Raw genomic sequence first — 27831 nt, 5'->3', positions numbered from 1 at the left:
GAAACAGACCATCAGGAAGGTGCAACCTGCCTAATCCGATGCATACTGTCGTCCTCTGCTTTGTCTGGGTGTTAAATTGCTTTCCAGCAGAGTCCTGGGACACAGAGATGTTCACGCTGCTGTGACTCCACCAACTGCACCTCACTCTTGGCTTTTTTTTTTTTTTTACAATCTTGACATAATTAGGGTAAAAAGGTTCAAGCACTACCGGAAGATGGGCAAGACAATTAGTTCCGTATTGTTTCCTTAATATGTCTGATGTAAAAGGGGATTTTAAGGGAAAAGCCCCACCCAGTCTCCCACCCACCCCAGGTCCCGGATGTGGGGCTTGCTCCAAGGGTCTTGCTCAAATGGTTTTGATAGTTCAACAGTTCTGAATTGCTGCCACTCTCACCACTCCAAGCACGATGAGGTCTTTGAAGAATCCATTGATTGACATAGTCCATCATAGAGTCTCCGTTTGCCCTGTATTTTCATTGCCAACATATAGCTGAGATGGTTGATTGACTTGTTTTGTTCTCTGTCTTTTGATGGTTAGGGTTCTGAGTCTGGAAGCTCGATTGGGGGGATCCCCAAAGAAACTTTGTCCGAGTTGTTCCCAGACCAGATTCTTGTATGTACTAGCAAGCACAGGACCCGGCACAGTCCATCACCCTGATCAGCTGGTTGTTGCAGTTACTGGGTTGGTTCTGTTTCCATCCCTGTCTTCCATTGGAACCAATGGGTGTTGCAGACTAGCCTCATTCTGCCCAGCACATATTCGGCCCTCACATAAACCAGTGGGAGCAGAACCAGCAAGGGAATAAGGAGTGGTTCCCTTGCTGGACAGCTACTCCCACTGGAGAGCATGAGCTGGGATGGGGGTAGACCAGACTAGGCAGGGCTACAACATCTGTGTGCCTCATGTGGACCAGATCAGGGAAAAACCAAGCTGGGCTGATTATTCCTACTGGTGCAATCTACAATTAGAGTGGGTGAGGGTTGTTGGGGTTTAGCCACTCTTGGCTTTTAAAGCAAGAAAACTCTCATTCAATTCTCACTTTAATTAACCCTTAACCTTTGATCCCCCCCTTGGAATTTTCTAGATTCCTTACTAGAGCCTCCCAGTACCTCCCAGTGAAGTTTCCTGCCTTGCTGTCCTTCAGGGACACTCACACAAACTCCTAGGTGCATGTCTGTGAACTTCCTGGCCATGCAAACCTCTCCTCCAGGCTCATGTGTTGTTGAATGCAAACAATTTATAAACACAGGAAGTTAGAATACCCACTCTCTGGCTCATTCCCAGTGCTTGTGTAAGCCTAGTCCTTCTGATGGTCTTGCCTCAGTCCCTGCTCCCTGAGTTTTCGGTGACCACGGTGGGCACGTTTTCTAGTAGAGAGCACACAGGATTGTGCTTTTCCACTTGACTACCTCCATGTAATCCTGCAGCTGTAAAGGTGTAATTAGTGAGGAGCATGCAGAAAGATGTCTCTAGATGTCTCTGGAGTCTTTAGATGCCTTCAGCTATTCTTTTCATAGCTGGTATCCCAGTGTCCTACCGGGCTGGCCCTGTTCTTGTTTGTCATCCTTACTCTTGAAGTCAGTGGGAAGGAATGCCGCGTGGTAAGGTGGAAACCAGTTTGATCCCTTGATGTCATCTCTCAACAGGATCTTTTTACGTCTCCTTTTACCACTTACTGCTGCCAGAGTGTTTCAAGGCAAAGGAGTTTGACCTGGGTATCTCTGAGAGAAAAAAATCTTTTTCTTTTACTTGGCAATTGAAATCCAGGGTATAGGATTATAATTTCTAGCTATCATAAGATGGTTTTAAATTAACTTCGCTGAAAGGGAGGATGGTGATCTTCACTTCCTGGTCACCTTTCAGAATTTACTGGCAATAATTTGCCTGTGGAATAAAGGCAGCACTTAATACCCAATGAGTAAACCCCACAAAGTGTGTTGCAATTGCTCCCACAGCAGTGAGCTTATCTTCCTGGAAAAGGAAGGGAGCGACCAAGGCCTCCCCCGTGGCACAGCTGTCGTAGCCCTGGCCAAACTGGTCTAGATAACATCCCGTTCCTCACTGTGAGTGAATTCATGGGGCCTGGCTGTGGGTAACTCAGTGTTTAGGGTGCAGAAAGCATCTGTCTGATAGAGTTTTAGGAAAGAAAAAGTGAGCGGGGAGGGCAAAAATCATTGTTGAAAACCTACTCCAAGCACCGTCCTGTCACGTTCTGCATACTGGCAGTAAGAAAGGGATAGGGTAGCTGACAGATCAGGTGAACCCTTCCTATAGACCTGGATGGGCCCACTCCATGTGGACCTCATCTCCCTCTTCCACCTCAGGTTCAGAAGCATCCGGCAGCTTTGACTCATGCAACGGATCCCTGGCAAAGACTGTGTTACTCAAGTCTGGAACTTGGAGGCCACAAGTCCCCTCAAGGAGGCAAAATCCCGAAGAAAAAGCACCTGGTGCCTTGCAGCCTGACTCAGGTGCTTACTCCCACAATCAGCTCAAGCCTCTCCTGCCTCAGCAGAGTATGGAGTTCACTTAGTCTTGGAACCACTCCATTCACCAAGGGGCCACCTTGCCCTGCTGTCTGCCCTGTTTCTCTAGCATACTTTCTTAGCCCTTGACCCCAGGAATACAGGAGAGTGCCACCACCCAACACACACACACACACACACACACACACACACACACACACACACACTTCAGAAAGATGCCCTATCTGAACAGGTAGCTAACACTTTATGTTCAAAGAGTGGGCAATGGAGCCAACTACATAATTCAGCCACTGCTGGGTGTGTTGACAGTCCAAGTTGTTTACAAACTGACCCTTCATGCCCACACATTCCAACCAGCTAGAGCTAGCGTAGCTACAAGCATGTACCTCGGGTGACCGGGAGCCCTGCTGCCATCTCCCCACTTTTCTACTCTCCCAGGCAGCAGATTGGGAAAAAAATCCTGTAGCCACAGCTGCTGCAAGGGACAGTTAATATTTGTGACCCAACAGCAGGTGTACAGAAAGTCTTCCAAAATGCTGTGGGAAATGTGGATTATGAAATGACTGTGCATGTGGCTCCAAATTTAGAACATCAAAATGAATGTGTCTTTTAGTTTCATGTTTTCCACTAACTTTTTGATGTGCTTTCTAACATTAAAATCAGATTTTTAACGAAGAATTCAGATGGATCTGTATCCCGCATTCATCCTACACCATTATATTCATTTATACTAAATACCAGGATAGTATGCCTCATACATGACTGGTGGTGATGAAATGACTAGGAAGATCCTGGAATTCTGATTATTATCTACTTTTAAAAAAAAGATTTATTTTTATTAGAAAGTGAGATATACAGAGGAAAAGAAACAGAGAGAAAGATCTTGCATCCATTGATTTGCTCCTCAAGAAGCCACAACAGCCAGTGCTGAGCTTCTTCTGGGTCTCCCTTGTGGGTGTAGGGTCCCAAGGCTTTGGGCCGTCCTCCACTCCTTTCCCAGGCCACAAGCAGGGAGCTGAACGGGAAGCGAGTCTGCTGGGACATGAACTGGCACCCACATGGGATCCTGGCACATGCAAGGCAAGGACTTTAGCCATTAGGTTATCATGCCAAACTCTATTATCTACTTTTTTTTATTTTACTCTGTATTTGAAAGAGATGGAGAGAGGCCACCAGAGAGGGGAAATGCCCAAATACTCCTCACAGCCAGGGCTGAGCCAAACATAAACCAGGATCCTGTCATTTAGTCTGGGTCTTCCATGTGGATGACAAGGACTCAAGTACTAATATGAATTTTGTAGTTTTGACAAATGCATTGTGATCATGTGAAATGCTGACAGGGGCTATTATTACAGCTTTTATGTATTGAATGATACAAACTGAAAGAAGGAATGGCCATTGGTCAGTGCTGTGCTCCTTGGCATGGATTATTTCAAAATCTGTATTGAGCGTGAGAGGAACAAGCACAAGATTCAATACAATTGATTTAGAAATTAAACCACATGGGGTGTGTTGTGGCACGGGGTTAAGCCACTGCTTAGATGCCTGTATGCAATATTGAAGTACCTTGTTTGATTCCTGGCTGCTCTACTCCACCTCTGACCAAGCTTCCTTCTAATGTACATCCTGGAAGGCAGCAGATGACGGCTAGAGTCCGGAAGCCCCGGCTGCCCGTGTAGGAAACCCAGATGGAGTTTGACACCCCCCAACTTCACTCTGACCAGTGGACAGGGAAATAGAAACTCTTTCTCTCCCTCTCAGTCCTTCAAGTAAATCAAAATGAATATTTAAAACATTAAGCCACAATGGTGAGCCACTGAACAAAGATGAGTCCAGGGCTGTTGTGGGTCCCTGTTTACCCTTGGCCTCTCTGCTGCAGCTTACTTCTCACACAAAATAATGCAGTAATTTTTGGTGTTTTATTAACATACCTAAGCTTCATTTTGCCTGACCTCAAAATAATGATAACTAGGCCAAGCGCTGTGGCCTAGCGGCTAAAGTCCTCGCGTGCGGGGATCCCATATGGGTGCCGGTTTGAATCCCAGCAGCTCTACCTCCTATCCAGCTCCCTGCTTGTGGCCTGGGAAAGCAGTTGAGGACAGCACAAAGACTTGGAATCCTGCAGCCATGTGGAAGACCCGGAAGAGCTCCTGGCTCCTGGCTCCTGGCTTCAGATCAGCGCAGCACTGGCTGTTGTGGTCACTTGGGATCATTGGATGGAAGATATTTCTCTCTGTCTATCCTCCTCTCTCTATATATCTGACTTTGCAATAGAAATAAATAATTTTAAAAAATAATGATAACACAAGAACCTGCCTCAGAGAATCAAGAGAATTGAGACAGGCACTTGGCTTGTTACAGTGCCAGACAGGATTCCCACATCCCGCACTGCAATACCAGGGTTCAATATGTGGCTGTGACACCTGACCCCCAGACCTTGTGAGGTGGTGGTGATGGCTAGAGTAATACAGTTCCTTAAGATAATAATAATAATTGGGTTCTATGACCATTCTTACTGTAACTACACTGAGCTTTCCAGAATCTTAGCTTTTACAATCTAGTTTTCTTTGGCCCCCAAGTCTCTTGTTCCAGATCCTTCTTCAAAGCCTTGTTGAATGATGCTTTCCTGGGATGCCCTTGTCCCCCTTCTGTGCAACATGGAAGTACACCTTTGCCAGTTAAGACTCAACTCCATGCTCTGACTTATTTTTTTGTGTTGTTGTACTTTAGATAATAGCATTATGTACCCCCCAAAAAACCTATGTGTGAAATCCTTAATCCTCAAAGTCTTGTGTTAGTGTTTAATGGAGCCACGTTACTCATTAATGGATTAAGGATGGAAATTCTCTCCCACTAAGGTATACAGAAGTGGGCCTGGGGGAAGGCCCTTGGAGTAAAGGTTAGAGGCCTAAGCTGGAGGCAGGTCTGGCTGCAGACATGCTCTCTCTGCTTCCTGAGATTCGGCACACTTCCTGTCTCTCTCTGCCTCAGGGCTCACCGTCTGTCCCCATCATCAGACACGGAACCCCTTGGGCCACATGATGTGGGTAGCAAATCTTCAAGAGTGAGAGCCAAAAGTGAGCCTTTGCTTTCTTTTTCTTTTTTTTTTTTTTTTTTTGTTTTTGTTTTTATTGGAAAGGCGGATATGCAGAGAGGAGAGATAGAGAGGAAGATCTTCCGTCCGATGGCTCACTCCCCAGGCGGCTGCAATGGCTGGAGCTGAGCCAATCTGAAGCCAGGAGCCTCTTCCGGGTCTCCCACATGAGTGCAGGGTCCCAAAGCTGAGGGCAGTCCTCGACTGCTTTCCCAGGCCACAAACAGGGAGCTGGATGGGAAGTGGGGGCTGCTGGGATTAGAACCGGTGCCCATATGGGATCCCGGGTGTGCAAGGCGAGGATCTTAACCACTGCGCCATCGCGCAGGGTCCAAGTCTTAGTCTTTGCTTTCTAAGTTGGCTTCTCCAAAATAGTTTAGGTGTGGTCATGCAAAGTGGACCACTAGACCTACGCAGCACCTTTGTGCAAAGTGTGCAAATCTGATCAGAAGTCATGGCTTCATCCCCACATGCTTCTGGTGCTGGACATTGTGGTGGTACCCGGCCAAACGGATGTGGGTGCTAGCACTGCAGATGCTCGACGTTGTCTGGGAGGGTAACTAATGCAAATTTATGTTTGATTCTTATGGACCAAAATCTCAATTGTTTCCCAGGAGTGAAGATCCATGTTTTGAAGTGATAGTTTATTTGCTTCTGGTTCCTTTGTGGAGCAGATTCATTGTGATTTTTCTGAGAGATTTGATCTTGCCTTTTTATTGTTCTCTGTTGTCCAGGTTACATATTACAGCCATCCTCCTGCCATATAACTTGAACAATTTTTGGAAAAATACTGGTCAGGAAACAAAAATGATCAAGTTTTTCCTCATGGTTAATAAACAAGGACAGACTCGGCTTTCCAAGTACTATGAACATGTGGAGATTCATAAACGCACACTTCTGGAAACTGAAGTCATAAAAAGCTGTCTGTCACGGTCCAGCGACCAGGTACGTTTGCAGCGGCTCCTCAGTCTGCTCTCTACTCAGCACTGGCAGATCTGCCATTACTGAATCTCCAGGGCCATCATTTCCTTTTTAGTCTTTTCCCTCAACAATTACAAAAAGAAAGGAATGACATGAAGGCCATTGGGAACAAAGCTCTCTGAATACCAGCAAGGGTCCCAGGTTCCTAGTTAGCTTAGCAGTTTTGTCTCCACACCACGGGGGGCAGCAGCTAAATTTAATCCTGTTGTCCAAGCTATCTTCTTCATCTTTTTTGTCTTTTTTTGTTTTGTTTTGTTTTGTTTTGTTTTGTTTTCCATCCATGTGAATCTAGACCTCTGCAGCAGATAGCTTTCTGTAAGCCAAAAAATGGGAGGTCAACTAGTGAGGTGAAAACTTTTTTTTAAAATTTTTATTGGAAAGTCAGATATACAGAGAGAGAGAGAGAGGAAGATCCTCTATCCATTGATTCATTCTCCAAGTGGCCACAATGGCCGGAACTGAGCCCATTCAAAGCCAGGAGCCAGGAGCTTCTTCTGGGTCTCCCACATGTGGGTGTAGGGTCCCAAGGCTTTGGGCCATTTTTTACTGCTTTCTCACTAGGGAAAAGCAGTAGAGAGCTGGGTGGGAAGCGGAGCATCTAGGACACAAACAAGCATCTTTATGAAAGCCTGGCACCTACTAGGTGAGGATTTAACCATTGAGCCATTATGTTCAGCTCAATTAAAGAAATGATAAAAAACATTTAAAAAGCTTGATTTTTACTTATGAATTATCTATGTAGCTAGGGAAGTAGGAATTAAAAATTCATGTGAAATTACAAATCCATCCATCCTGCCAAAATGGAGGGTATGAAATCATTAAACTAATCATAAATAGAAAGTCATAAAGCAGAGTATATTTTCATGAGAATTGTTTAAAATGGTTCTGTATTTTCAGAGAGAATTGTTTGAATCCAGGTCCTAACCTTCAAGACCATGGCAGTTTCTCAACAAAAGAGGTGACGTCAGAAAATTCACTGAACTTCCCCTCCGCTTTGTTCACTTCGCTGCATGTAGGGAAAGGCTGCGTGTGGGAACCGCAAATCAGGTTGAGCAGCACTCAGAAGTGACGGGCCCGCAAGGTGTCCCTCTTGGCTCCTACAGTGACTTTCCCGTTGGAACATCTCTTAAGTTCCTCCTTCAGTCACTGCTTTGGCCTGTCCTGGCACACAGTTTGTGTTGCCATCAGACAGAAACAGAAAGCGTGAAAGCTGTGGGGTGGCAGCCACACACGCCGAATCCAGGAGAGCACACTTCCAGCAGCGTTCCCGACCGACTCTTCCTGCAGAATGCAGCCGCTGCACAGTTTCTGCTCATAGTGTGCCTTTGAGATACAGGCTGTGGAACGAATAGACTTCTCTGTATTTTGAATCCTTCTAAGCTATTTTAGAATTTAAAGGGAACTTGCTGGGCTTTGGGATTGACCAGGTACCCTAGGATAAGATCAGCAGAGTTTATATCGGGTCCACAGAGGTGCTTTGATACTTTTTAATGTGAGAAACTCCTGCAATGCCTTTGAAAAAAGTTCCTCCTCAGTTCCTCAAGTAACTTGCATTTCCTTGAAAACATCCAGCTGAGCAGAAGTCACACTGGCTAAGGAGCTGCACTGTTGTGCTTCTCATCCAGCTCCCTACCAACACGCCTAGGAAAGCTGCACAAGATGGTCCAACTGCTTGGGTTCCTGCCATCCACATGGGAGACTGGGATGGAGTTCATGGTTCCTGGCTTCAGCCTGGCCCAGTTCTGGCCTTTGTGACTTTTTGAGGAGTGAACCAGCAGATGAAAAATCTCTCTATATATGTATGTCTGTAACTCTGCCTTTCAAATAAATAAATAAATCTTTTATTAAAAAAAAAAAAGGAAGAAAGAAAGAAAGGATTCACACTGAGTCTGTAGTAAGCCAAAAGCTGGAAAATGGTCTTGTACTCTTTCACTTGATCTGGTTTCTAAGTAAAAATCTCAGAGCTCTCCATTTTATAACCATCAAGCAGATAGCTTTCCAATGGAAGGATTTCATAGTCAAAACTTACAGCTTCCTTCTGAGGCACCTAAGAGCAGCACACCCTGGTGCACAAGCTCCAGCTCATGCTTGGATGCATTTGGCAAAGCACACTCAGAAGTCCGAATGGAGGGTAACGCTGCTCTTTCTGCCTCCTGAGCCTTTATACAGCGGCTTTACGCGAACTGAGTGAGAAGGCAGTTGTTTCAGACATTCCGTGCTGATATGGTAGTTATTAGTTCATACAAAGAAATGTTTACAGAAACACATTTTATCTAGCATCTGTCACACATAGGGTATCTTAAATAATTTATATAAGGGCCCGGCGGCGTGGCCTAGCAGCTAAAGTCCTTGCCTTGAACATGCCGGGATCCCATTTGGGCACCAGTTCTAATCCCGGCAGCTCCACTTCCCATCTAGCTCCCTGCTTGTGGCCCGGGAAAGCAGTTGAGGACGGCCCAAAGCCTTGGGACCCTGCAGCCATGTGGGAGACCCGGAAGAAGTTCCTGGATCCTGGCTTCGGATTGGCATAGCATCGGCCGTTGCACTCACTTGGGGAGTGAATCATCAGACAGAAGATCTTCCTCTCTGCCTCTCCTCCTCGCTGTATATCTGACTTTCCAATAAATAAAATAAATCTTTTTAAAAATAATAATAATAATTTATGTAAGAATCTACACGGATCCTTTTCATGTGTCTAGGAAAAAGCAACTGATATATATTTATTTTTTTAAATATATTTCATATGTATTTGTCTTCTTGGTGACTATTAGATAATATCAAACTGAGAATATCTGATTGCTTTCCCCCAAAATATAGTTGGGAATAAAAGGCAATGTTAGCATTTCACAATGGAGATGGTTTCAAATGCACTGATTCATTAGCTGGGTCTGCCACTTCCACACGGAGTCATGCAATGGAATGAGGAGTGCCAGCCGGAAGCCTCGGGAGCACTCAGACTCCTTCCTAAGACTTCTCCTCCATCTCCCTCCAGAAATGCTTTCAAGTGGCTCCCGATGTCGTGAGGAGGCCAACGGAGACTGCATAGCTTTTCAAAGGGTTGTGTTTCTGGGAGGGAGCCAGTTGGCAGATATTCAGATCAACTTAGAACATGTACATGCCCTCTTGTAGAAATTTCTGTCCACCTCAGAATTAATATCTAATTTTGTTTTGTCTAGTGCTCTTTTATTGAATACAAGGATTTTAAGCTGATTTATCGGCAGTATGCTGCTCTCTTCATTGTGGTTGGAGTTAATGACACTGAGGTAAGATAATAGAACAACTGGTGGCAAATCCAAGAAACTGGCAGTATAGTCTGATTTTTATTCTTCCTTAAATTGACATTGTCTTCCTGCCTGTCTCCCTAATTATTTTCCCTTTTTTGCCCCCAAGTTATTTACTTACTTATGTGAGAGACAGGCAGGCTCACTCCCCAGCAGACGGCAATGGCAGGGGCTGAGTTGGAGCTGGCTCTGGGAACCGGGAACTTCATCTGTGTCTGTCATGTGGGAACCATGTTACTTAGAGACCACTGCTGCCCGTAAGATTTGCAGTGGCAGGGGCTGGAATTGGGAATGGGAGCCAGGAATGAAACCTGAGCCCCTAGATGTGGGATGTGGCTGTCTTAACACATCTGCCCTATCTGTTGGTTGTCCTTTGTTTTGTTTTGTTTTTTAAATCTGTGAACCAGGCATTTGAAATGGTTTTCCCAGATGGAAAAAGGATATGTTACCCCTGAAAATGTGCTTATGCCACTTGGTGATAGTCAGGACTGAAAACTCTGAGGTTTAAACATGTGCTCACGTAGTCCATCACCTGGGATAGCCAGGCAGCTCTGAGTCTGATTTACACCAGGCCGGCCGTTCACTGCACCCCTCCTCCTTTGTTTCAGAACGAGATGGCTATTTATGAATTCATCCATAATTTTGTGGAAGTCTTAAATGAATATTTCAGCCGAGTGGTAAGTCTAATTAATTCCTGAAACACACCACCCAGTTTTCCAGAAAGGAAGGCCCCTTGGGTCTATGTTAAGAACATGTGCCTTAAATAGTTTTCACATGTAATAGGGAAATTCCAAGGATGCCATATTTTCTTGACCTTTCCTTCTGGCTCACAGTGCTCCTGCGGCACTAGAAATACAACCTTTGGGCTCTATCCTAGACCACTGAAGCAGAAACTCTGGTTTGAGGCCCAGGAATGCAGGCATCCGCACGCCTTCTGGGTGATTTTGATGCTTGTGTAAATCTACCACCTCAGCGCCTGATGAGGAAGCATCCTGTCAGTTGGAGTGGGGAAGACAAGGGGTGAGCCTGTGATGTGACACTGCACGTTAGTCAGCAAGGAGTCACTGCTCTCCAAAGCCGGAAGAGGTCAGAGGTGAGGCCATTCTGGAGAGCAGCCTTAGGGGAGAGGGTATTGAGACCAATGTTAAACCATAGTTCTCTGTTGATCGCCAGCACTGTCCATCAAACTTCCTGAAGTGACAAGAGCGTCCTGTACCTGTGCTATCCTGTGTGGTTGGCACGAACCACAGGTGGCTCTTGAGCAACTCAAATGTGGTTAGCATAACTAAGGAATTGAAATTGAGTTTTGGTTAAGTGTAATGAAAGTGTCAACCACCATATGTGGCTGGTGACTCCCACCCTGGACAGCGTGATTGTAACTCGTTGCTTGTCCTGTGGTGACCATGGTTTTGTTTAGAGAGACTGGTTACAGTTCAGGGTTTGTGCTCAGAGCTGGCCATGATAAGGCAACACACATCATAAGAAGAGTATAGTTCCCCCCCCAAATAACCATGTTTTAAATCTGGGAGAATAAAATGTGGGTATGAGCACCATCATTCTAAACAATTATTATCATTGTATTCAGAGACTAAGAATAAACAGTACATTGCTGAGTTGCAACTATATTTTAGGGAGCAAGTCAGTGACCACACAAACCACAGAAGTGAAGATTAGAGTTGAGTTTAAGCCAGGTGATTATGTAGGACTTGGCCTGTATACTAAAAGATGCCTTGGTTTAGGAACAAACCATAGCAAGAGGAGGAAGAAGGAAGAGTGGCATGGGAAAGAAATTAGAATCTGCCCCACTCCTAGAGAACGTGCCTTGCCATCTAAGACTTATTTTTGGAGTTGTGAATTTTAAGCATTCTTTACAGAGGTATTTTAAATCCCAGAGTTTCCAGATCTTAAATTTGGAGCTCAGCCTCATGCTGTCTGGCCAGAGAAGCATCCTTGCATCATGTCTTGAGAACATGAAGCCAGCCCAGTGGCATCCAGGGAGGCAGCTCTGCAGGAGGTGGGGGCTGTGATTTTGGGGTTGTCACTGCTACAGGCAGGTGTAGGGCTGGGACTAGGAATCCTGGACTCAAATGCAGACACTTGGATATGGAATGTGCCTTATGCCATCCCTTAGAACTTGGTGATTGATTCAGTAATATGTTAGCACTTCCTTGTGCATGGCTTCATTTGTACATAGGCTATAGGCTATAATTTACTTAACAAATGTCCTCTCAATGGATGCTAAGGTTATTTTCAGCAATTTGCTATTATAAAGAGCATCACTTGAGCAAACCTCTCACACATTTTTGGGCCATTGCTTCATTATTTTCTTAGTCTGAATTTCTGAGAATGAAATAAGTGAATTTCAAGGGTTTGGAGCACTATACAGTTTCTGACACACATGTCCAGTTCTCTGCCATTTGTGAAGGTTGAGCTAGATGGACTGGGCTGGCCTGTCAGAGTCCCAGACTCGGCCTTCCAGCTTTCAGGCTGCTGCCAGCACGGTGGCAGCCTGTCCCCATAGCTTCTAGCCTTGGAGGCCAGAGTAGCAGGTAGCTCTGCTAAGAGCACCCTGACCTAGCATCTGCTTCTCACCCGCATTCTGTTTGTCTTTTCCAGAGTGAATTAGATGTATCCTTTTTCAGTGCTGTTCCTCACAGTATTTGGCAAAGCACACCCCAGGCCTCCTCGGGTAAGTGTCATGCTGGGGGGTAGGACGACAGAGTCTACAATACTCATCATCAACACTACCAGATAAGCAAAGGCATAGGTATTTGGTAAAGCCCCTTCTCTCTCTGTTTAAGTACAGTCAGTTCTCATTAAGATCCTTCTCTATTTCCTGACAAGACAATGTCATAGTAATAGTTAAGAATGCTTCACTTTGGGCCCGGTGTGGGAAGTGGCCATTTACTAGTTACTGTCAGTAGGCAATGTGGATTTGCAGACTATCAGAAGCCTCTTTAAACTGAAAATCTGAGTGCCCTCTAGTGGTGAGTGACGTCAGCCAGTGGCCCCTGTGACCCTAGAAGCCCGCACTGAGCCTGGGCTTTATGTGAAGCTGTATTTTTATTCAGCTTGTCACATTCTATTTTAACTAAGCCCTGAAAACACTTGAAAATAAACCTCCTATGACTTGTGCAGGAAAGTTTTTTTAAAAAAGAAAAAGGCCTTTGATTTTAAGAAGTCAGGAGGATGGCAAAGACTGACACACACTTTGCCCAAGGTACACAGATCCACAACCATTTTTTTTTTTTATCGGAAAGTCAGATATACAGAGAGAAGACAGAGAGGAAGGAATATCTTTTGTCCATTGTTTCACTCCCCAAGTGGCCTCAATGGCGAGCTGCGCTGCCAGGAGACCGGAGCCTCTATTTTCAAGGTCCCCCACATGGGTGCACGGTCCCAAGGTTTTGGGCCACCCTCGACTGCTTTGAGAAGTGGAGCCACTGGGATTAGAACCAGTGCCCACATGGGATCCCGACATGTGCAAGGTGAGGACTTTAGCTGCTAGGTTACTGTGTAGGATCCCCCCAACCACTTTTGGCTGACTCCTATGTGAATGTAACCAGGCATATAAACCCTTCATCTCACAGTGATATGGTTAGATCGGAAGAGCCCTAATACCCCCTGTATCTTAATATTTAAGTGGGTGAACTTCTATCCATAGCAGGAACCAAGTCTTTTAAGTCCAGAAGTCCAGGTAAAGTGAATCACAGTATTTGTGTTCTCCCTTGGACTAGTGCTATTGATGTGTCAGATTGATTAGCTGTTTATCCCAAGTAGAGGGACAGGGGTTTGGCCTAGCAGTTTAGAGATCTGCAGCCCAAGTTCAGGTGCTGGCTCCAGCCACTTGCCCACTGTGAGAGGCAGAAGGTAAGAGCTCTAGGACTGGCGTCCCTGCCAGCCTTGTGGGCGATTTAACAGCTCATTGCTTCGCCCTCGCCCAGGCCTGCCTGATGCAGTTCAACATGAGTCCCATGACAATGTGTCTCTGTCCCTCTCCCTGTGTCTCTAATTATGATTCTTTTTGAAATAGAGACAGGTGAACTTGTGTGTGTGCCTCTCTTGTAGGACACAGCTATTTGAAATAAACTCCAGTATTCTTGGGTGCTCTTGTCATCCCCAGACCCAGAATTTATAATTATTCTTGTCTTCTTACCTGGTTTCATTTCTGCTTTCCTTCCCTTCTGACTTCCTGTCCTCAGGCACAATTTTACAGCATGTAAAGAAAGGAATGAAACCACTCCAGATCCTGAATCTATGTCTTTGCTCCAAGGATAACTTCTCTTGCTCCTGCACTGGACTAAAAATGGAGCAGATCTCCAGCCAGGGCACTGGGCACTTCTCTTGACATTCTTAGCAGGTTACCACCCTCAGCTGTCTAAAAAAAAAAAATCAGAAGTAAAACCTGTGACTCACCTCTGCTTCATGAACAGTTCTCAGGGCCTCAGCAGACTCCTTCCGTGCAGAAAGACAAAGGGGCCTTGTGGCAGCCCACGCTCTCTGGGTGGGGCACACATTCTGCATCACTGTCCTGGTAGAATGGAGTCAGGAATCCATTGGAATCGTTGGCATTGCTGTTAGTCGGCTTTGTCAGGAAAGCTTCCTGGGCCTTGAGAGGGTACAAAAGAGTACCTGCTGTAATTACAATCACCCCCCGGAGCTAGTCCTCCACTTGGTATGAAATGTCCTCGGGTGTGCTCATATTTCTCATATTTCGGGGAGGGGGAGTCAGATATACAGAGAGAAGCACAGACAGAGAGGAAGACCTTCTGTCCAATGATGCACTCCCCAACTGACTGCAACAGCCAAAGCTGAGCCGATCCGAAGCCAGGAGCCAGGAGCTTCTTCTGGTTGGGCTGTCTTCGACTGCTTTCCAGGCCACAAGCAGGGAGCTGGATGGGAAGTGGGGCTTCTGGGATTAGAACTGGTACCCATATGGGATCCTGGCACATGCAAGGCATGGACTTTAGCCACTAGGCTACTGCGCCAGGCCTGGGTGTGCTCATTCTTAAGAAAGCCTTCCTTGTTCCCCACATGGAACAGACCTGATTGATGACTTGCTGTGGGAATACTTGGGAGAAAAGTCAAAACCTCATGAAACCAGAGTCTTTCAGTCTTTCTGGGTAGAAGCTTGTCAGACCCCCTCTCCCCGAGACCTTCCAAAGATGAGAAGGGGTGTTTGCAGAACCCTGGCAATTTGACCCTGAGAAGTGCACCTTTTATTTCTTGTCCTGGCTTGTTCTACTTCCATTAAGGGGAACATCACAGAGTGAGACAGATGGGATTTAAAACAGAAATGACCTAAGCACAAGAAATCAGGCCAGATGTCCCGGCTTGTTGAAGCCCTTCCAGTAAGTAGAAATCCTTGGGTGCAGCTGTAGCATCAGGCGGGACAGGCCTTGTCTTGGGGACCAAGCCCACCACTGACCTGAATCAGTCTTATGCCATGAGCAAGCCCTGGTACAGCTTTCACAGGCCATGCCTGCCCCCAGCAGGCTGAACTGTGGCTCAAGGTCTCACAAGGCCTCAGTCCCTTGGGCAGAATCTGCTGCGTCAGATGCACCAGTAGAATTATTTAAGACTTCAAATACCATGAAAAGTTTTTTTTTTCTTGGGATCAAGTGATGACCTTAACCCGAAGAAGCTGGGTACAGGAGCCCCAGCAGCCATGCTGTTTACGCTCTGGACAGATCCACATTCAGAGTGTCCACCTCCAGGGATGGAGTCCATACCTGGAAATGTCATTTCTTTTTTCCTGTGAAAGCTACTGAAATTGAAAGCTCAACTTTTGCAAGGGGGCTCTTGACTTGAGGGAATGTGTGCAGTCAGCCATCTTTGAGGAGGGGCAGGCACTGGAAGGCGGGGATCTGGGCCTCCTCCAGCAGCAGGAAGCTCTGGCCAGTGCTGTGATATGAACGGTGCCCAGGAGACAGCTGTCTGTCTCTTACTCTACCCTGGGAAAGGGATGTCAGTGTTGCATCAGCTGATTCACTCCCCAAATGGCCACAATGGTCAGAGCTGAGCCGATCTGAAGCCACAAGCTTCTCCTGGGTCTCCCACGCAGGAGCAGGGTCCCAAGGCTTTGATTCATCCTCCACTGCTTTTCTGGGCCACAAACAGGAAGCTGGAAGGGAAGAGGAGCAGCCAGGACACCCATATGGTGCCCAAATCGGATTTTGGCACTTGCAAGGGGAAGATTAACTGATTAAGCCATCATGCCGGGCCCTTTATTCTGTTTTCAATCAGGAATAGTCACATCCACTTATGAAAAGCAGCAAAGGAAAACCATGAGAGAAATGTAGGCTCATTTGACACAGTCCTGATTTTCATATTTAATTGGATAAAGCCTACAGAAATTTATTTAACAAAATTTATGTCTGAGTGTCCTATTCTCAGAATATGACTTTTCCTTTAAGGGGAACCTAAAAACAAAACAAAACAACAGCAAAAAAACCTAAAAAACAAACAAATGCCTAAAACCCATAAAGCTACATGCCTTTGCAGGTGCCTCATGAAGGAAATACCATACTAAGCCTACATATGAGCAGAGACTCCTGACTCCTGCAGTGGGATGCTCCAGGAACATGCAGAGGCATGCAGTTTTCTGAGGGGGGGGAAGTAAGATACACATTGGCCCCTGGCGACTGCCTTAATATCATGGGACATCAAATTAAGTGCAAATTATAATAGGATAACACAAAATAAGAGATTTCCCCCACCGTACTTAAACAACTTTGCTTACTTAAGTAATCTTTAAAAAAAAAATTTTTTTAAAGGGAATATCAAGGTGAGAATCCAAGGGGTTTGACCACAGTCTGCAGTTAAGTTTTCCCTTCCAGGCGGGACATGCTCTGAAATTGCTTCTTAAGATTTCAAGTTTGGGGATCCAGCAGGCTAGTGGCTAAAGTTCTCGCCTTGAACACACCGGGATCCCATATGAGTGCTGGCTCTAATCCTGAACGTCCCGCTTCTCATCTAGTTCCCTGCTTGTGGCCTGGAAAAGCAGTTAAGAATGGCACAAAACCTTAGGAACCTGCACCCATGCTGGAGACCCACAAGAGGCTCCTGGCTCCTGGCTTTGAATCGGCTCAGCTCCAGCCATTGTGAGCACTTGGGGAGTGAATCAGTGGATGGAAGATCTTCCTCTCTGTCTGTCCTTTTCTCTGTATGACTGCCTTTACAATAAAAATCAGTAAATATTGGAAAAAGAAAAGGTTTCAGGTTTGGGCCCAATGTGGTAACCTAGCAGTTAAAGTCCTCACCTTGCATGTGCCAGGATCCCATGTGGCTGCTGGTTCTAATCTAGGCAGCCCCCGTTTCCCATCCTGCTCTCTGCCTGTGGCCTGGGAAAGCAGTCAAGAATGGCCCAAAGCCTTAGGACCATGCACCTGTGTGGGAGACCCAGAAGAAACTTCTGGCTCCTGGCTTCAGACTAGCTCAGCTTTGGCTATTGCAGCCACCTGGGGAATGAATCATTGGATGGAAGATCTTCCTCTATGTCTCCCCTCCTGTTTGTCCAACTTTCCAATAAAAATAAATGAATCTTAAAAAAAAAAAAGATTTTAGATTTTCCTGATTTTAAGTAGTCCACCAGAGTGGTGCTAAAATACTGTGCTGCAAAATGAGTTGCCATTTTCAATATACAACTCATAAACATTTCAGTCACTTTAAAAAATGTTTTTAAAACATGATTTCAAGGGGCACTACCCTTACAGAGGCTTTATGATGTTCTGCTCCACTGCACATGATGCAAACATTCAGAAAGGCTTGTGGGTTTCCAGGATTGAAGAGTAGGCCTCTGTGCTTTGGAAGTTGTTTGCAGTTCGTGGCAGCTAGCAGGCTACCTTGAGAGTTAGGAGGGCACACAACTTGCACTGCAGAACCTTCCAAGTCAGTCAAGTTTAGTGTGGACTGAAGGTGAGCCCCATACAGTAGTCATTTCTGAGCTCACATTAGCAGACCCACATCATGGGACTTTGTCTCCTCCTGTTCCAAACATCAGGATGGAAGTCTGTTTTTCTGGCCTGGGCTTGGCTCACCGGGGTTTGTTTTTGGTCCCTATTCACCTGGCACATGGCCCAGATGCCGTTACTCTTGGTTTCATCAGCATAGCCAAATTCCCTATAAACTAAATCAAGATGTGAACAGCTATATTCTTATTTTGAAGGAGTCCTAAAATTCTTTTCATGGAAATCTTCTTTTAGGCCTTTGCCTCATGCTGGCTTTGTCCTGTGGTTTCCCCAAATAGCGCCACGGGGCTGCGTGATTACCAGGGTTTGATCCAGACACACAGATGCAGGGAGTCACATGCCCCACGGCAGAGTGACCTCACTGGCCACTCGTGTTGCCAGGGTGCTGGGGCACTCAGACTTGCTGGAGGAACTCGCCCTTGCAGCGTGGGGATGTCTGTGGTTGATATGATTCAGCAGGAAATTCTAATCTGAATTTCAAAACAGATCATGCAGCTGCTCAAAGAATTTAATCTGAATCGCAGATTGTCTGCTTGTCAGAGATAGAGCAGTCCTCATTGCACTTTGATCTCCTGAACCGATTCACAGACTACAATTCAATTTCTTGAATTTCTTCAATTTCAATTTCTTGGAGAAGTCAACATTTTTTTTTCTTTCATTTTCTTCTTTTAAAGATTTATTTATTTATTTTTATTGGAAAGTCAGATGTACAGAGAGGAGGAGAGACAGAGAGGAAGATCCTCCGTCTGAGGATTCACTCCCCAAGTGACTGCAAATGGCCAATGCTACACCTATCCGAAGCCAGGAGCAAGGAACTTCCTCCAGGTCTCCCACGTGGGTGCAGGTTCCCAAAACTTTGGGCTTTCCTCGACTGCTTTCCCAGGCCACAAGCAGAGAGCTGGATGAATAGCAGAGCTGCTGGGATTAGAACCGACGCCCATATGGGATCCCGGGACATTCAAGGCGAGGACTTTAGCCACTAAGCTACCGCACCAGGCCCCTTTTCTTTCTTTTAAAGATTTATTTTTATTGGAAAGGCAGACTTACACAGGAGAGGAGAAACATAAAGCTCTTCCATCTGTTAGTTTACTCCCCAAATGGCCACAACAGCCAGAACTGAGCCAATCTAAAGCCAGCAGCCAGGAGCTTCTTCCAGGTCTCCCATGCAAATGCAAGTTTCCAAGGCTTCATTTGGGCCACCCTCTGCTGCTTTCCCAGGCCATAAGTGGGGAGTTGCATGGGAAGTGGAGCAGCTAGGACGCGAAGCAGCATCTATATGGGATGCCCACACTTGCAGATGTAGGATTAGTCAGTGGTACCAGCATGCTGGCCCTGAGAAGTCGACATCTTTAAAGGCAGTAAGGCTTTCACGGCCATGGTGAATACCGCAAGAGGAGTTTTGCAAACTATTTTCACTGACTCACCTGTGCTTCTTCATTCTGCCTGTTCACTTGGCTGGCTTCCCACCTAGTCTCAGCTTCTAGGTCCTCCAGCTTCTGGGTCTGAGAAACAGGTTTGAGTCAAGGGCCTAAATCCAGTTTGGCCATGGGACAAAGCAATCATCTGTATAATTGAGAGGCATTATTAATAGGTACGTCAGATTGAAGTTTTCTTGTTTCTGGGTCACTTGAGGACAGTTCCCATCGGCCCCTGCAAAAAGTTTCTTTTGTAGCAGGCCATTTACATGGAGCTTAATGTTAATGCAGAGCACAACAGAATTAAGAATTCACTCATAGGTTGTCCCTGTATCTACAGATGCACTAGGCAAATAAAATAGACCTTAAACACCTGGAATTGTTGGGCAGAAGAAAAAAAAAAAGATGGTAACCATTATTATGAAGCCACTAATTTTGAACAGCTGTAGAAATGAATGCTGGAGATGGTCCCAACTGGAGCTTCCCCAGGAGCAGAGTCCCACTCTCTCTAAACAGCTGTTGGCATGACGTCTTCGCTTCTGAAAATACTCTCAAACAGACCAGGATGCATGTTCTTTACACTGAGGTGGGCTCTCTGGATATTAAAACATAAACTTTATAAAAATCTAGCTTTGGCATTTCATTCCAGTCCCCCTTGTCCTTTCTCAAATTAGGTGGTAAAATGAACAAACCGCTGAGGCAAGAATTTTTGCTCTCTGGTTTGCTAGCCATCATGACCCAACAAGTTTTTTCTGCCCCCTTCCCAGTACCTCTGCAGATTTTTTAAGTGAGAATAACAGTGAGCTTGAATGGCATTCCCTAACTTGCAAATGATTTTTTATAACTATCCACTTCTAAGAAGCACTCTTTTAAAGTTTTTATTTACTGAAGTATTGACTCAGCATACCTTGCTTTTCTTCCTTCATTTCTCAGTGTTTTTAGTGTGTTGAGAGGCTGCTGGGGATGGGGAAAGAGAACAAGGCGCAGAGCGTGTGAGCTTCCCATCTGTTACTTTGCTCCCCACATGCTCCTAACAGCCCCACCCTAGGACTGAAGCCAGTCATGAACTTAACCTGGGCCACCTGTGTGAGTGGGCAGGGATTCAGTCACAAAGACTGCACTGCTGCCTGCCAAGGCCTGTAGTACGAGGTGGCTGGAGTCGACAGCTGGAGCCAGCCGTTAAACTCAGGCACTCGGATGGGGAACACGGGCGTGTGAACCACTAGGTCAAATGCTCAGTCTCAGACAGTATTATTCTTGCAGTAAGGTCATTCTCTTGCTAAACATCACTTTGTTCTCTAGCTCTTAGAAGAACCCTTCCCCTTTTCTGAAAAATGTACCTGTTTTATTTCTGTGCCTGCTTATCAGTTGAAGCTAAAGTCGTATGTATATATGAAGGAAATAATTTCCAATATCGATGCTAATTTTTAACTTCAGGACTTCTATACAGAAGACCTGATTATTTAAACAGAAAATTCCATGCTAAAGCAAAGTTATTTACTGTATAACATTTTTCTAACTGAAAACTAATTTTCCTTAATATGACCCTAGATAATGTTTAATTTGGATAAAGTACACATGATTCTGGATGAGATGGTGTTAAATGGCTGCATTGTGGAAACTAATCGTGCAAGAATTCTTACCCCTCTACTGATTATTGACAAGCTATCAGAAAGCTGAACAGGAGGCTCTGCTGGGTTTAAAGAAGCCATGAACCACACCTCAAGATCTATGGCCCAAAACAATCTTCCACATCACATTGCAAAATGGGTATTCTTCCAAAGACACTATAAAATACGAGTTTTCCATAGTTCCTAAATTAAAAACAAAATGGTATTTTAAAATGTTAACAAAATTTCTCTCAAGCAAGACACTTTATTTTTCCCTACTTCTTTACATTTTATTGAGTATCTAAGGAATCCTATTTGGTCCCTGCTACCTTTTGTCAAATATATTCAGGAATAGCAAGCAGGTAGCAAGAAAGTGTGGCAGTTGTAGACCAACCAATAAAAATTTTAAAGAGTGATTGAAACACACAAGGAATTTGAGTTATTTTTCAATGATTTTCCTTTAAAAAGTCTTAGTAAAATTTTTCCCAAACACTAATATGTACCTAGTGAATGCTCCAGAGTTAAACCTGACAATTCTAAAAACCTTTGATACCCATTTTTTTTAATACCCATTTTTAAGGGCACTTGGCAATTCTAATGCTACCAAGGGATTAGTGAGGATGTCACTGACAAACAATAAACATTAAGCTCTCTTAAAACTGCCCTTTTGGCAACATGTTAAAGGCATTAGTAAATATTTGTTGATGAAATTTAGTCCAAAATTTAGGAATGATCTTTGTTCAGGTTGGCCTAAAATGAGCCCTTCCCTTCCTCCTTTAGCTCCTTCCTGACATGTACCATGTCATTACCAAAGAGTGGTGCCCCATTTCTCCCAAAAGCTTTTAGTGTGCTTCTGCTGCTAACTAGAGGATATGCAACCTCGGGCACAAAAGCACATATTATGTGTCTGGGGGTCAGAGGACAGCTTCAAAGAAGGAAAGGGAAATACAAGTTTGGGTACATTCAGACATCTGCCATCTGTGGAGTACCCCAAGAGTTCTTCCATCTACAACACTCTCCTTCAAAAGAGAATGTAAATGGACAGCCTAGGGGCTTATGCTGAAACGCTATGCTGCTTTTTAAATTTGTGTTGGGAGTAGAGCCACCTTCATGTTTCTGGTCAACAGTGGACTACAAAAGCCAGCCTCAGCTGATATTTCACACGTTGGAAGACATTGAGTCCAGTTTGTGTGCAAGCTCACTTCTGTGCTAAGCAATCAAGGTCTGGGGAACGCCCCGTCTAGATCCAGCTACTTTGGAGGTCTTTCATTTCAGAGACGCACTGGTTGGGAAACACTGTCCTAGTTGACAGCACTTAATCAGTAACATATTCAGGTAATGTTAAAACTGGTACACCAGAAGTAGCAAGGGAGTGAACAAAATTAATTTTGGGGTCACACCAAAATAGTAGTTGAATTACATCTTGGCACAGATTTTCGTACCTTGAGAGAAGTTTAAAAAATATTAGGTATCACAGGAAAAAATAAACAAGTGTATGTGGAGACCCCTGACACTTGACTTATGTAGTTAACTGCCATGTGACTATTTGTACTTACGAGCTGTTGTCATCACCTCACTCAAAATCTCACCATTCTTTTCTCTTAGGATAATGTTTCCTTATGGTTGGTCAGCCTTCCCTTGTTCTTGACTCAGAGTTTAGTGAGCTTTTTCTGTGAAGTACCAGATCCTAAATAGTATGTAAATGAATTAGCATGGCTGCACTCTACCAGAACTTTATTCACAGATGCTGAAATGTAAATTTCATAATTTCATGTCAAAATACTTCGAGAAAGTTTATTATTTAAAATCTGACTCCTGTCAGATTTCAGAGGCTTAAATAATGATAACACTAAACACATAAACTGAATTTTAAAAAGTTTATTTGAAAGAAGCAGGGAGGGGCAAGGAAAGAAAGAGATGGAGAGAGAAACACACAGAAAGAAAAGAGAGAGAATCTTCCATCCATTGGATCACTCCCCAAATGCCACATGGCCAGGATTGGGTCAGGTTAAATCCAGGAACCATGAACTCATCCCAGTCTGCCAGGGGCCCAAGCATTTGGACTTTCCTCTACTGCTTTCCCAGGTACCTTGGAGGGAGCTGGAGGAAAAGCAGAGCAGCTGGGACTCACAGTGCAACATGGATGCAGGTAATACAAGCAGCATCTTAACCTGCAGTGACACAAATGTGTGACTTCAACTGCATTTTAATTCTAACACTAGTATTCACTTGCAGTTGTACATTTTGACTTTATCAGAACCACCACTACTTTTTTGGATTGAAACATGAGTCATGAATTTAAATAGTGCTATAAATGCCTTTATTCTCAGAGAACTGAGAAAGTGACAATAAGGTGAAATATTTAAATGCTGCCTCTGATTTCATAATCACAACCACTTTCATGTAGCCATTACAAACAAGGCAATTAGCCCTCTATATCAAAGAACTGTCGATAACAACTATTTGAAGTAAAAAAAATGGCCCTCATACTCAAAATGTAGAGACCTTTTTCCTTGTCACTGTTGCCTCAATACAGCTTGATTTTTTTTTTCTTCATTGTAAGTATCTGAAAGATGTACATATAGACCAGAAGCCATTTTGCACACAGGACTTGGTCATCCATGGATTCTGATATCCAAAGGGGACCTGCAAACATTCCTCCATGAATTGAAATGACTGCCTTCATGTCATCAATCATAATGGGAGATACCTCTTCTAATATGGAATGGGTAAATACTGAATAAATTCAACACAGTAGTATCATGGTAGTTCCTTTACACATTAATATGGCATTTAAAACTCAACCTTGGATCTTAGACTAAAACTCATTCTTGGATTATTCCTGCAGAGAAAACAATGATAAATAAATAGCAGATCTGTTATTTTAAAAAGATTACAAATAACTAGTCACTTCTAATGAGGAATACTTTTGAGACTGAACACAACAGCTGGATCACAGTCAAGTGTGAGACTTTCCATTTCAGTTATATTTATTTACCATAGAAAAATATACTTCTTCATGTAGTGATTTCAGAAAATGAAATCTGAATGATTCAAAATGAAAATTATCTGGTTAAGCTCATGTCTGATGACTGCAGTCAAATATTCACATGACACAGTTTTGTACGCTGCAAACATTTTAATGATTATTGTTGAGCATACATTTTGGAAATTTTTTTTTCTTACTTCAAACTGCAACAAGTTAAATAAATGTTTATAATATACAAAGAAAATACAACCCAAAGTAAAACCTGCTTTTAAGTGTGCCTTGCACCTAAACCAGTGTCCCCTCCCCCCCGCCTAATATACTTTTATTTTTGAGCTGCACAAACACACTTAAGAATTTGATCTTTATAGTATGGCATTTAGGAAATAAAAATATATTCCCACCTCATAGACATAAAAATGTTGTGCATGATTATATGCCAAACAAAGAGAGAACACTAGAATACTCTGATAGTGCAGGCATCATTTAAAGGAAAAGAAAAAGCTTGAGATGCTCATTAACTCTTGGTTTTAAGGAAGCAGAATTTCTGACCAAGTAGCTTAAAAGCCAGCAAAACAGGGATCAGTGATGTCAACTGTAGTGTATGGAGTATGAAATGACAAACTGTACAGAAAGACACTGTTAGAAATTTACCAGTGAACACTGAAGATCTGAGGAGCTGCTCTTTGGAACAGTCAAGTGGGACCACCTCATTCCAGTCACATAAGCCCTTGTAAAGCAACACAGTGTTCTGTGCTAGATGCTTGCTGGCTGGGTAGTTAAAAAATTTGTTTTGTCATTAGCAGCTAACAAACTTATTCCACATGACCTTAAAGCCTTAATGGTGGAAAAAAAGGCAAGTATCATTAGCGTAGAGGATCATATACTTCTCTGCACACATACACAAGAGGCTTCACTATCATTTTAAAAGTTTTGGATGTCTCCCATTGCACTTCAAAGCTCAATTGAGATGAAAGCCTTTTTCCATTGTAGCAGCTAGTAAACGTTCTCTCATGATCTCCTCAGAAGAATATTCAGGCAACTTAAGATAATGCACACATGTATTTACTGATGGGTAGCTTGCATCAGTAGCATCAACCTACAGAAAGAAGGTAAAAATAACAGAGGACCGAGTTTATTTCCATCAGTCATCAAATAACTACATTCCATTCAAATCTCCAATTAGCTAGAGAATTTTACCTTGCGTACAACTGTGAGCCTGGGGTGCAGGTTAGCTAGCCCACCAGGAGGCAGAGTTGAACAACCAGTGGTAAACTGCAGGAATGCTTTCCTCTCATCTGAAGACATGCCACACAAAACTCTCACAAACCGGAGGAAACCAGGGCTGGAAGAACAACAGGATGTTTTTGTGTTGATCTGACAACAGATTTAAAAACACTAACACTGATTTGTAAGCCAGTACTATCTCCCCTTTGAAAACATCTTCAGAAAAGCCTATTGGCTAATGTAAGTTACCTTAAAATATTTCTCAAGGCCAGTTGTGGTGCAGTATCCTGGGTCACTGCCTGTGACAGAGGTATCCCATATGACCTCTGGTTTGAGAACTGACTGCTGAAGCTCTGATCCAGCTCCCTGATAATGTGCCTGGGAAGGCTGCAGAGGACTGCCCAATTACATGAGCCTCTGTCATCCATGTGGACACCTGGATGAACACCTAGGTTCTTGGCCTGGCTTGGCTAAGCCCCGGCCTCTGCAGCTATTTGGAGAGTGAATGAATGAAACCCCAGCTTTCAAATAAATTTTTAAAGAGTTATTCCATTTTATTTCAAAGATTTATAGAAAGAAGTAGAGACAGAAAGATCCTCCTTCCACTGGCTTATTCCTCAAGTGGTCGTAATGGCTGGAGCTGAGCCCATCTGCAGTCAGGAACCAGGAGCCTCTTCTGGTTCTCACATGTGGGAGCAGGGATCCAAAGTTTTTGGCCATCCTCCACTGATTTCCCAGGACATAAGTTAGATCACAAGTGAAGCAGTCAGGACATGAACCGGTATTCATATGGGATCCTGGGGCTTGCAGGAGTGAGGATTAACCATGCCAGACCCACAAATAAATCTTTAAAGAGAGAAGAATCTCTGAAAGATAGCCCCTCAAAAATGTTATGCACTTAAAAATGGCAAGTACTCAAACAGTGACAGAAGTTTTGGGATCATATATTATGTAACAAAGCAAATCAGAAAAGCTTTGCTATGCTTGAATGCTCCAAATAAATCCAAAGTTACTAAAGGAAGCCATTAAATAACCCATTTTCTTTCCAGTATGACTAATTGCCTTATAATACAAATGTATGATAAAATACTACCTGTTACTGAAAAGAACCAGTGCTACCTGCCACAAATGCATGTATAGTAATCAAATATTAAGATAAAGAAATTAGCCCATGAAGAATACAGACCACATGAATTTACTTATTAACATTAAAAACCAAGCAAAAGTGTTTAATGGATGGTGATTCAATTGCCAGAGAACAATAGGAAGGGAATGGGATTTCTTAAGTTGTTCTTTATTCTGAATACCAAATATAGAGGGTATTTTCATTTTGTGGAAAATTCTATGAGCTCTCCATATTTAATTTGTGCATATCACAAATTAAAAATTCATTGGAAAGTATCAATAATAAAATGAATGAAGCAGAAGAAAGAATCTCAGAATTGGAAGATATTTCCTGTCACAATGGGGAAACAATCAAGAAGCCGTAAGAGGAACTGAATCAAACTAAGAAAAGCATTCAAGAATAAACGGACACTAATAAAAAGCTAAATATGAGAGTTATGGCAGTTCCAGAAGACTCAGAAAGAGAAGCTGTGTTTAAAGCTGTATTCAATGAAATAAAGGGAAAATTCCCTACTCTGGAGAATTGGGAGACAGAATACAGGAGGAGCACTCTCAACAAAGATGACCAAAAACGATCTTCACTACGACACATGATAATCAAGCTCTCTTCAACTGAACATAAGGAAAAGATACCTAAACGTGTACGTGAAGAAAAATCAACTGACATATAGAGGAATGGCAATCAGGCTCGCAGCTGAACATACATAGAAGACTCCACAGGCCAAAACAGAATGGAATGATATATCCCAGATCATAAAAGCAAAAACTTGTCAGCCCAGAATAACATACCCAGCAAAATTTTCCTTTATCTTTGAAAATGAAGTAAAATTCTTCCTTAGTAAAGAAAAGCTCAAAGAATATGCCTCTTGCAAACCTGCCCTACAAAGGATACTTAAAGATGTTCTCTTGACAGAGAAAAGGAATAGTATCCACCAAACAAAGGCAAATGTGAAGAACATCCCAGGAAAATAACAGAAGATTAAAATCAAATAATGAACAATCCATTGCTAAAATCACAGAACCAAGTTACCACTTATTCATATTAACCTTGAGTGTAAATGGCTTAAACGTATCAATCAAATGTCCTAGTTAGTAGACTGGATCAAAAAACAAAACCCATCTATCTGTTGCCTACAGGAGATACATCTCACCAAGAAAGATCAGTGGAAAGTATATCTCATGGATTCTGATGTTTCTGTTTTTATTTTCATTTCTTCAAAACAATTTTTCTCATATTAAATTTTTCATTGACTCGGAGATCATACAGTAGCATGTTCAATAAAGTTCTTAATTCTTTTTTCATTTCTTCAACGACATATTAGTTATTCAATAGCATGTTATTTAACTTCATGGCACTGTAAATTTTTATTTTTCTTCCTGTTGTTTTGTTTTGTGGCTTTTCATTTAAGGGGATGTATAGTAACTGTGTAATGGAGACCATTATATCCAGATGTGAGGATACAATGCAGTACACCTCTCTACTTCCAGATCAAAGATGGACTCCCAATAAGACTGTTACATATATCTTAACAACAGGATGCTGGACTCTACCATTGTCCATGCCCGTAATGATAGACTTATGATTATTTATGAAGAACTACACTATTATAATATAATAGGAGAAAACGGTACGGGGAGGGGACTTCCAGAGGGGG

General features: G+C 43.5%; 2 protein-coding genes across 9 annotated transcripts in view; one reads left to right on the top strand and one right to left on the bottom strand.

The window, feature by feature from the left end:
- The window catches only part of AP4S1 (adaptor related protein complex 4 subunit sigma 1), a 41705-nt gene extending 20441 nt beyond the window's left edge, over nucleotides 1-21264 (top strand). For both annotated transcript variants that reach the window (XM_040970249.1, XM_040970250.1), the window contains exons 2-6: nucleotides 6316-6526; nucleotides 9739-9825; nucleotides 10452-10520; nucleotides 12460-12471; nucleotides 20780-21264. In XM_040970249.1, the coding sequence (XP_040826183.1) occupies nucleotides 6389-6526; nucleotides 9739-9825; nucleotides 10452-10520; nucleotides 12460-12471; nucleotides 20780-20908 (435 nt within the window). In that variant the 5' untranslated portion in view covers nucleotides 6316-6388 and the 3' untranslated portion in view covers nucleotides 20909-21264. The remainder of the gene's footprint in view (nucleotides 1-6315; nucleotides 6527-9738; nucleotides 9826-10451; nucleotides 10521-12459; nucleotides 12472-20779) is intronic.
- A 325-nt stretch (nucleotides 21265-21589) lies between these two features.
- Nucleotides 21590-27831, bottom strand: part of HECTD1 (HECT domain E3 ubiquitin protein ligase 1) — an 83857-nt gene continuing 77615 nt past the window's right edge. For 6 of the 7 annotated variants that reach the window (XM_040970237.1, XM_040970236.1, XM_040970241.1 and 3 more), the window contains 2 exons: nucleotides 25025-25169; nucleotides 23963-24923 (listed from right to left, as the gene is read on the bottom strand). In XM_040970237.1, coding sequence (XP_040826171.1) covers nucleotides 24786-24923; nucleotides 25025-25169 — 283 coding nt within the window. In that variant the 3' untranslated portion in view covers nucleotides 23963-24785. Of the gene's footprint in view, nucleotides 22526-23962; nucleotides 24924-25024; nucleotides 25170-27831 lie in introns of those variants that run through there. The other variant, XR_005882663.1, reaches the window with a different exon arrangement.

This window comes from Ochotona curzoniae, unplaced genomic scaffold (genome assembly GCF_017591425.1).
Source record: "Ochotona curzoniae isolate NIBS_2020 unplaced genomic scaffold, NIBS_Ocur_1.0 scaffold_4701, whole genome shotgun sequence".
Taxonomy (NCBI): domain Eukaryota; kingdom Metazoa; phylum Chordata; class Mammalia; order Lagomorpha; family Ochotonidae; genus Ochotona; species Ochotona curzoniae.
Note: the sequence above shows the minus strand (reverse complement) of the source record. Positions and strands in the feature narration are given on the sequence as shown.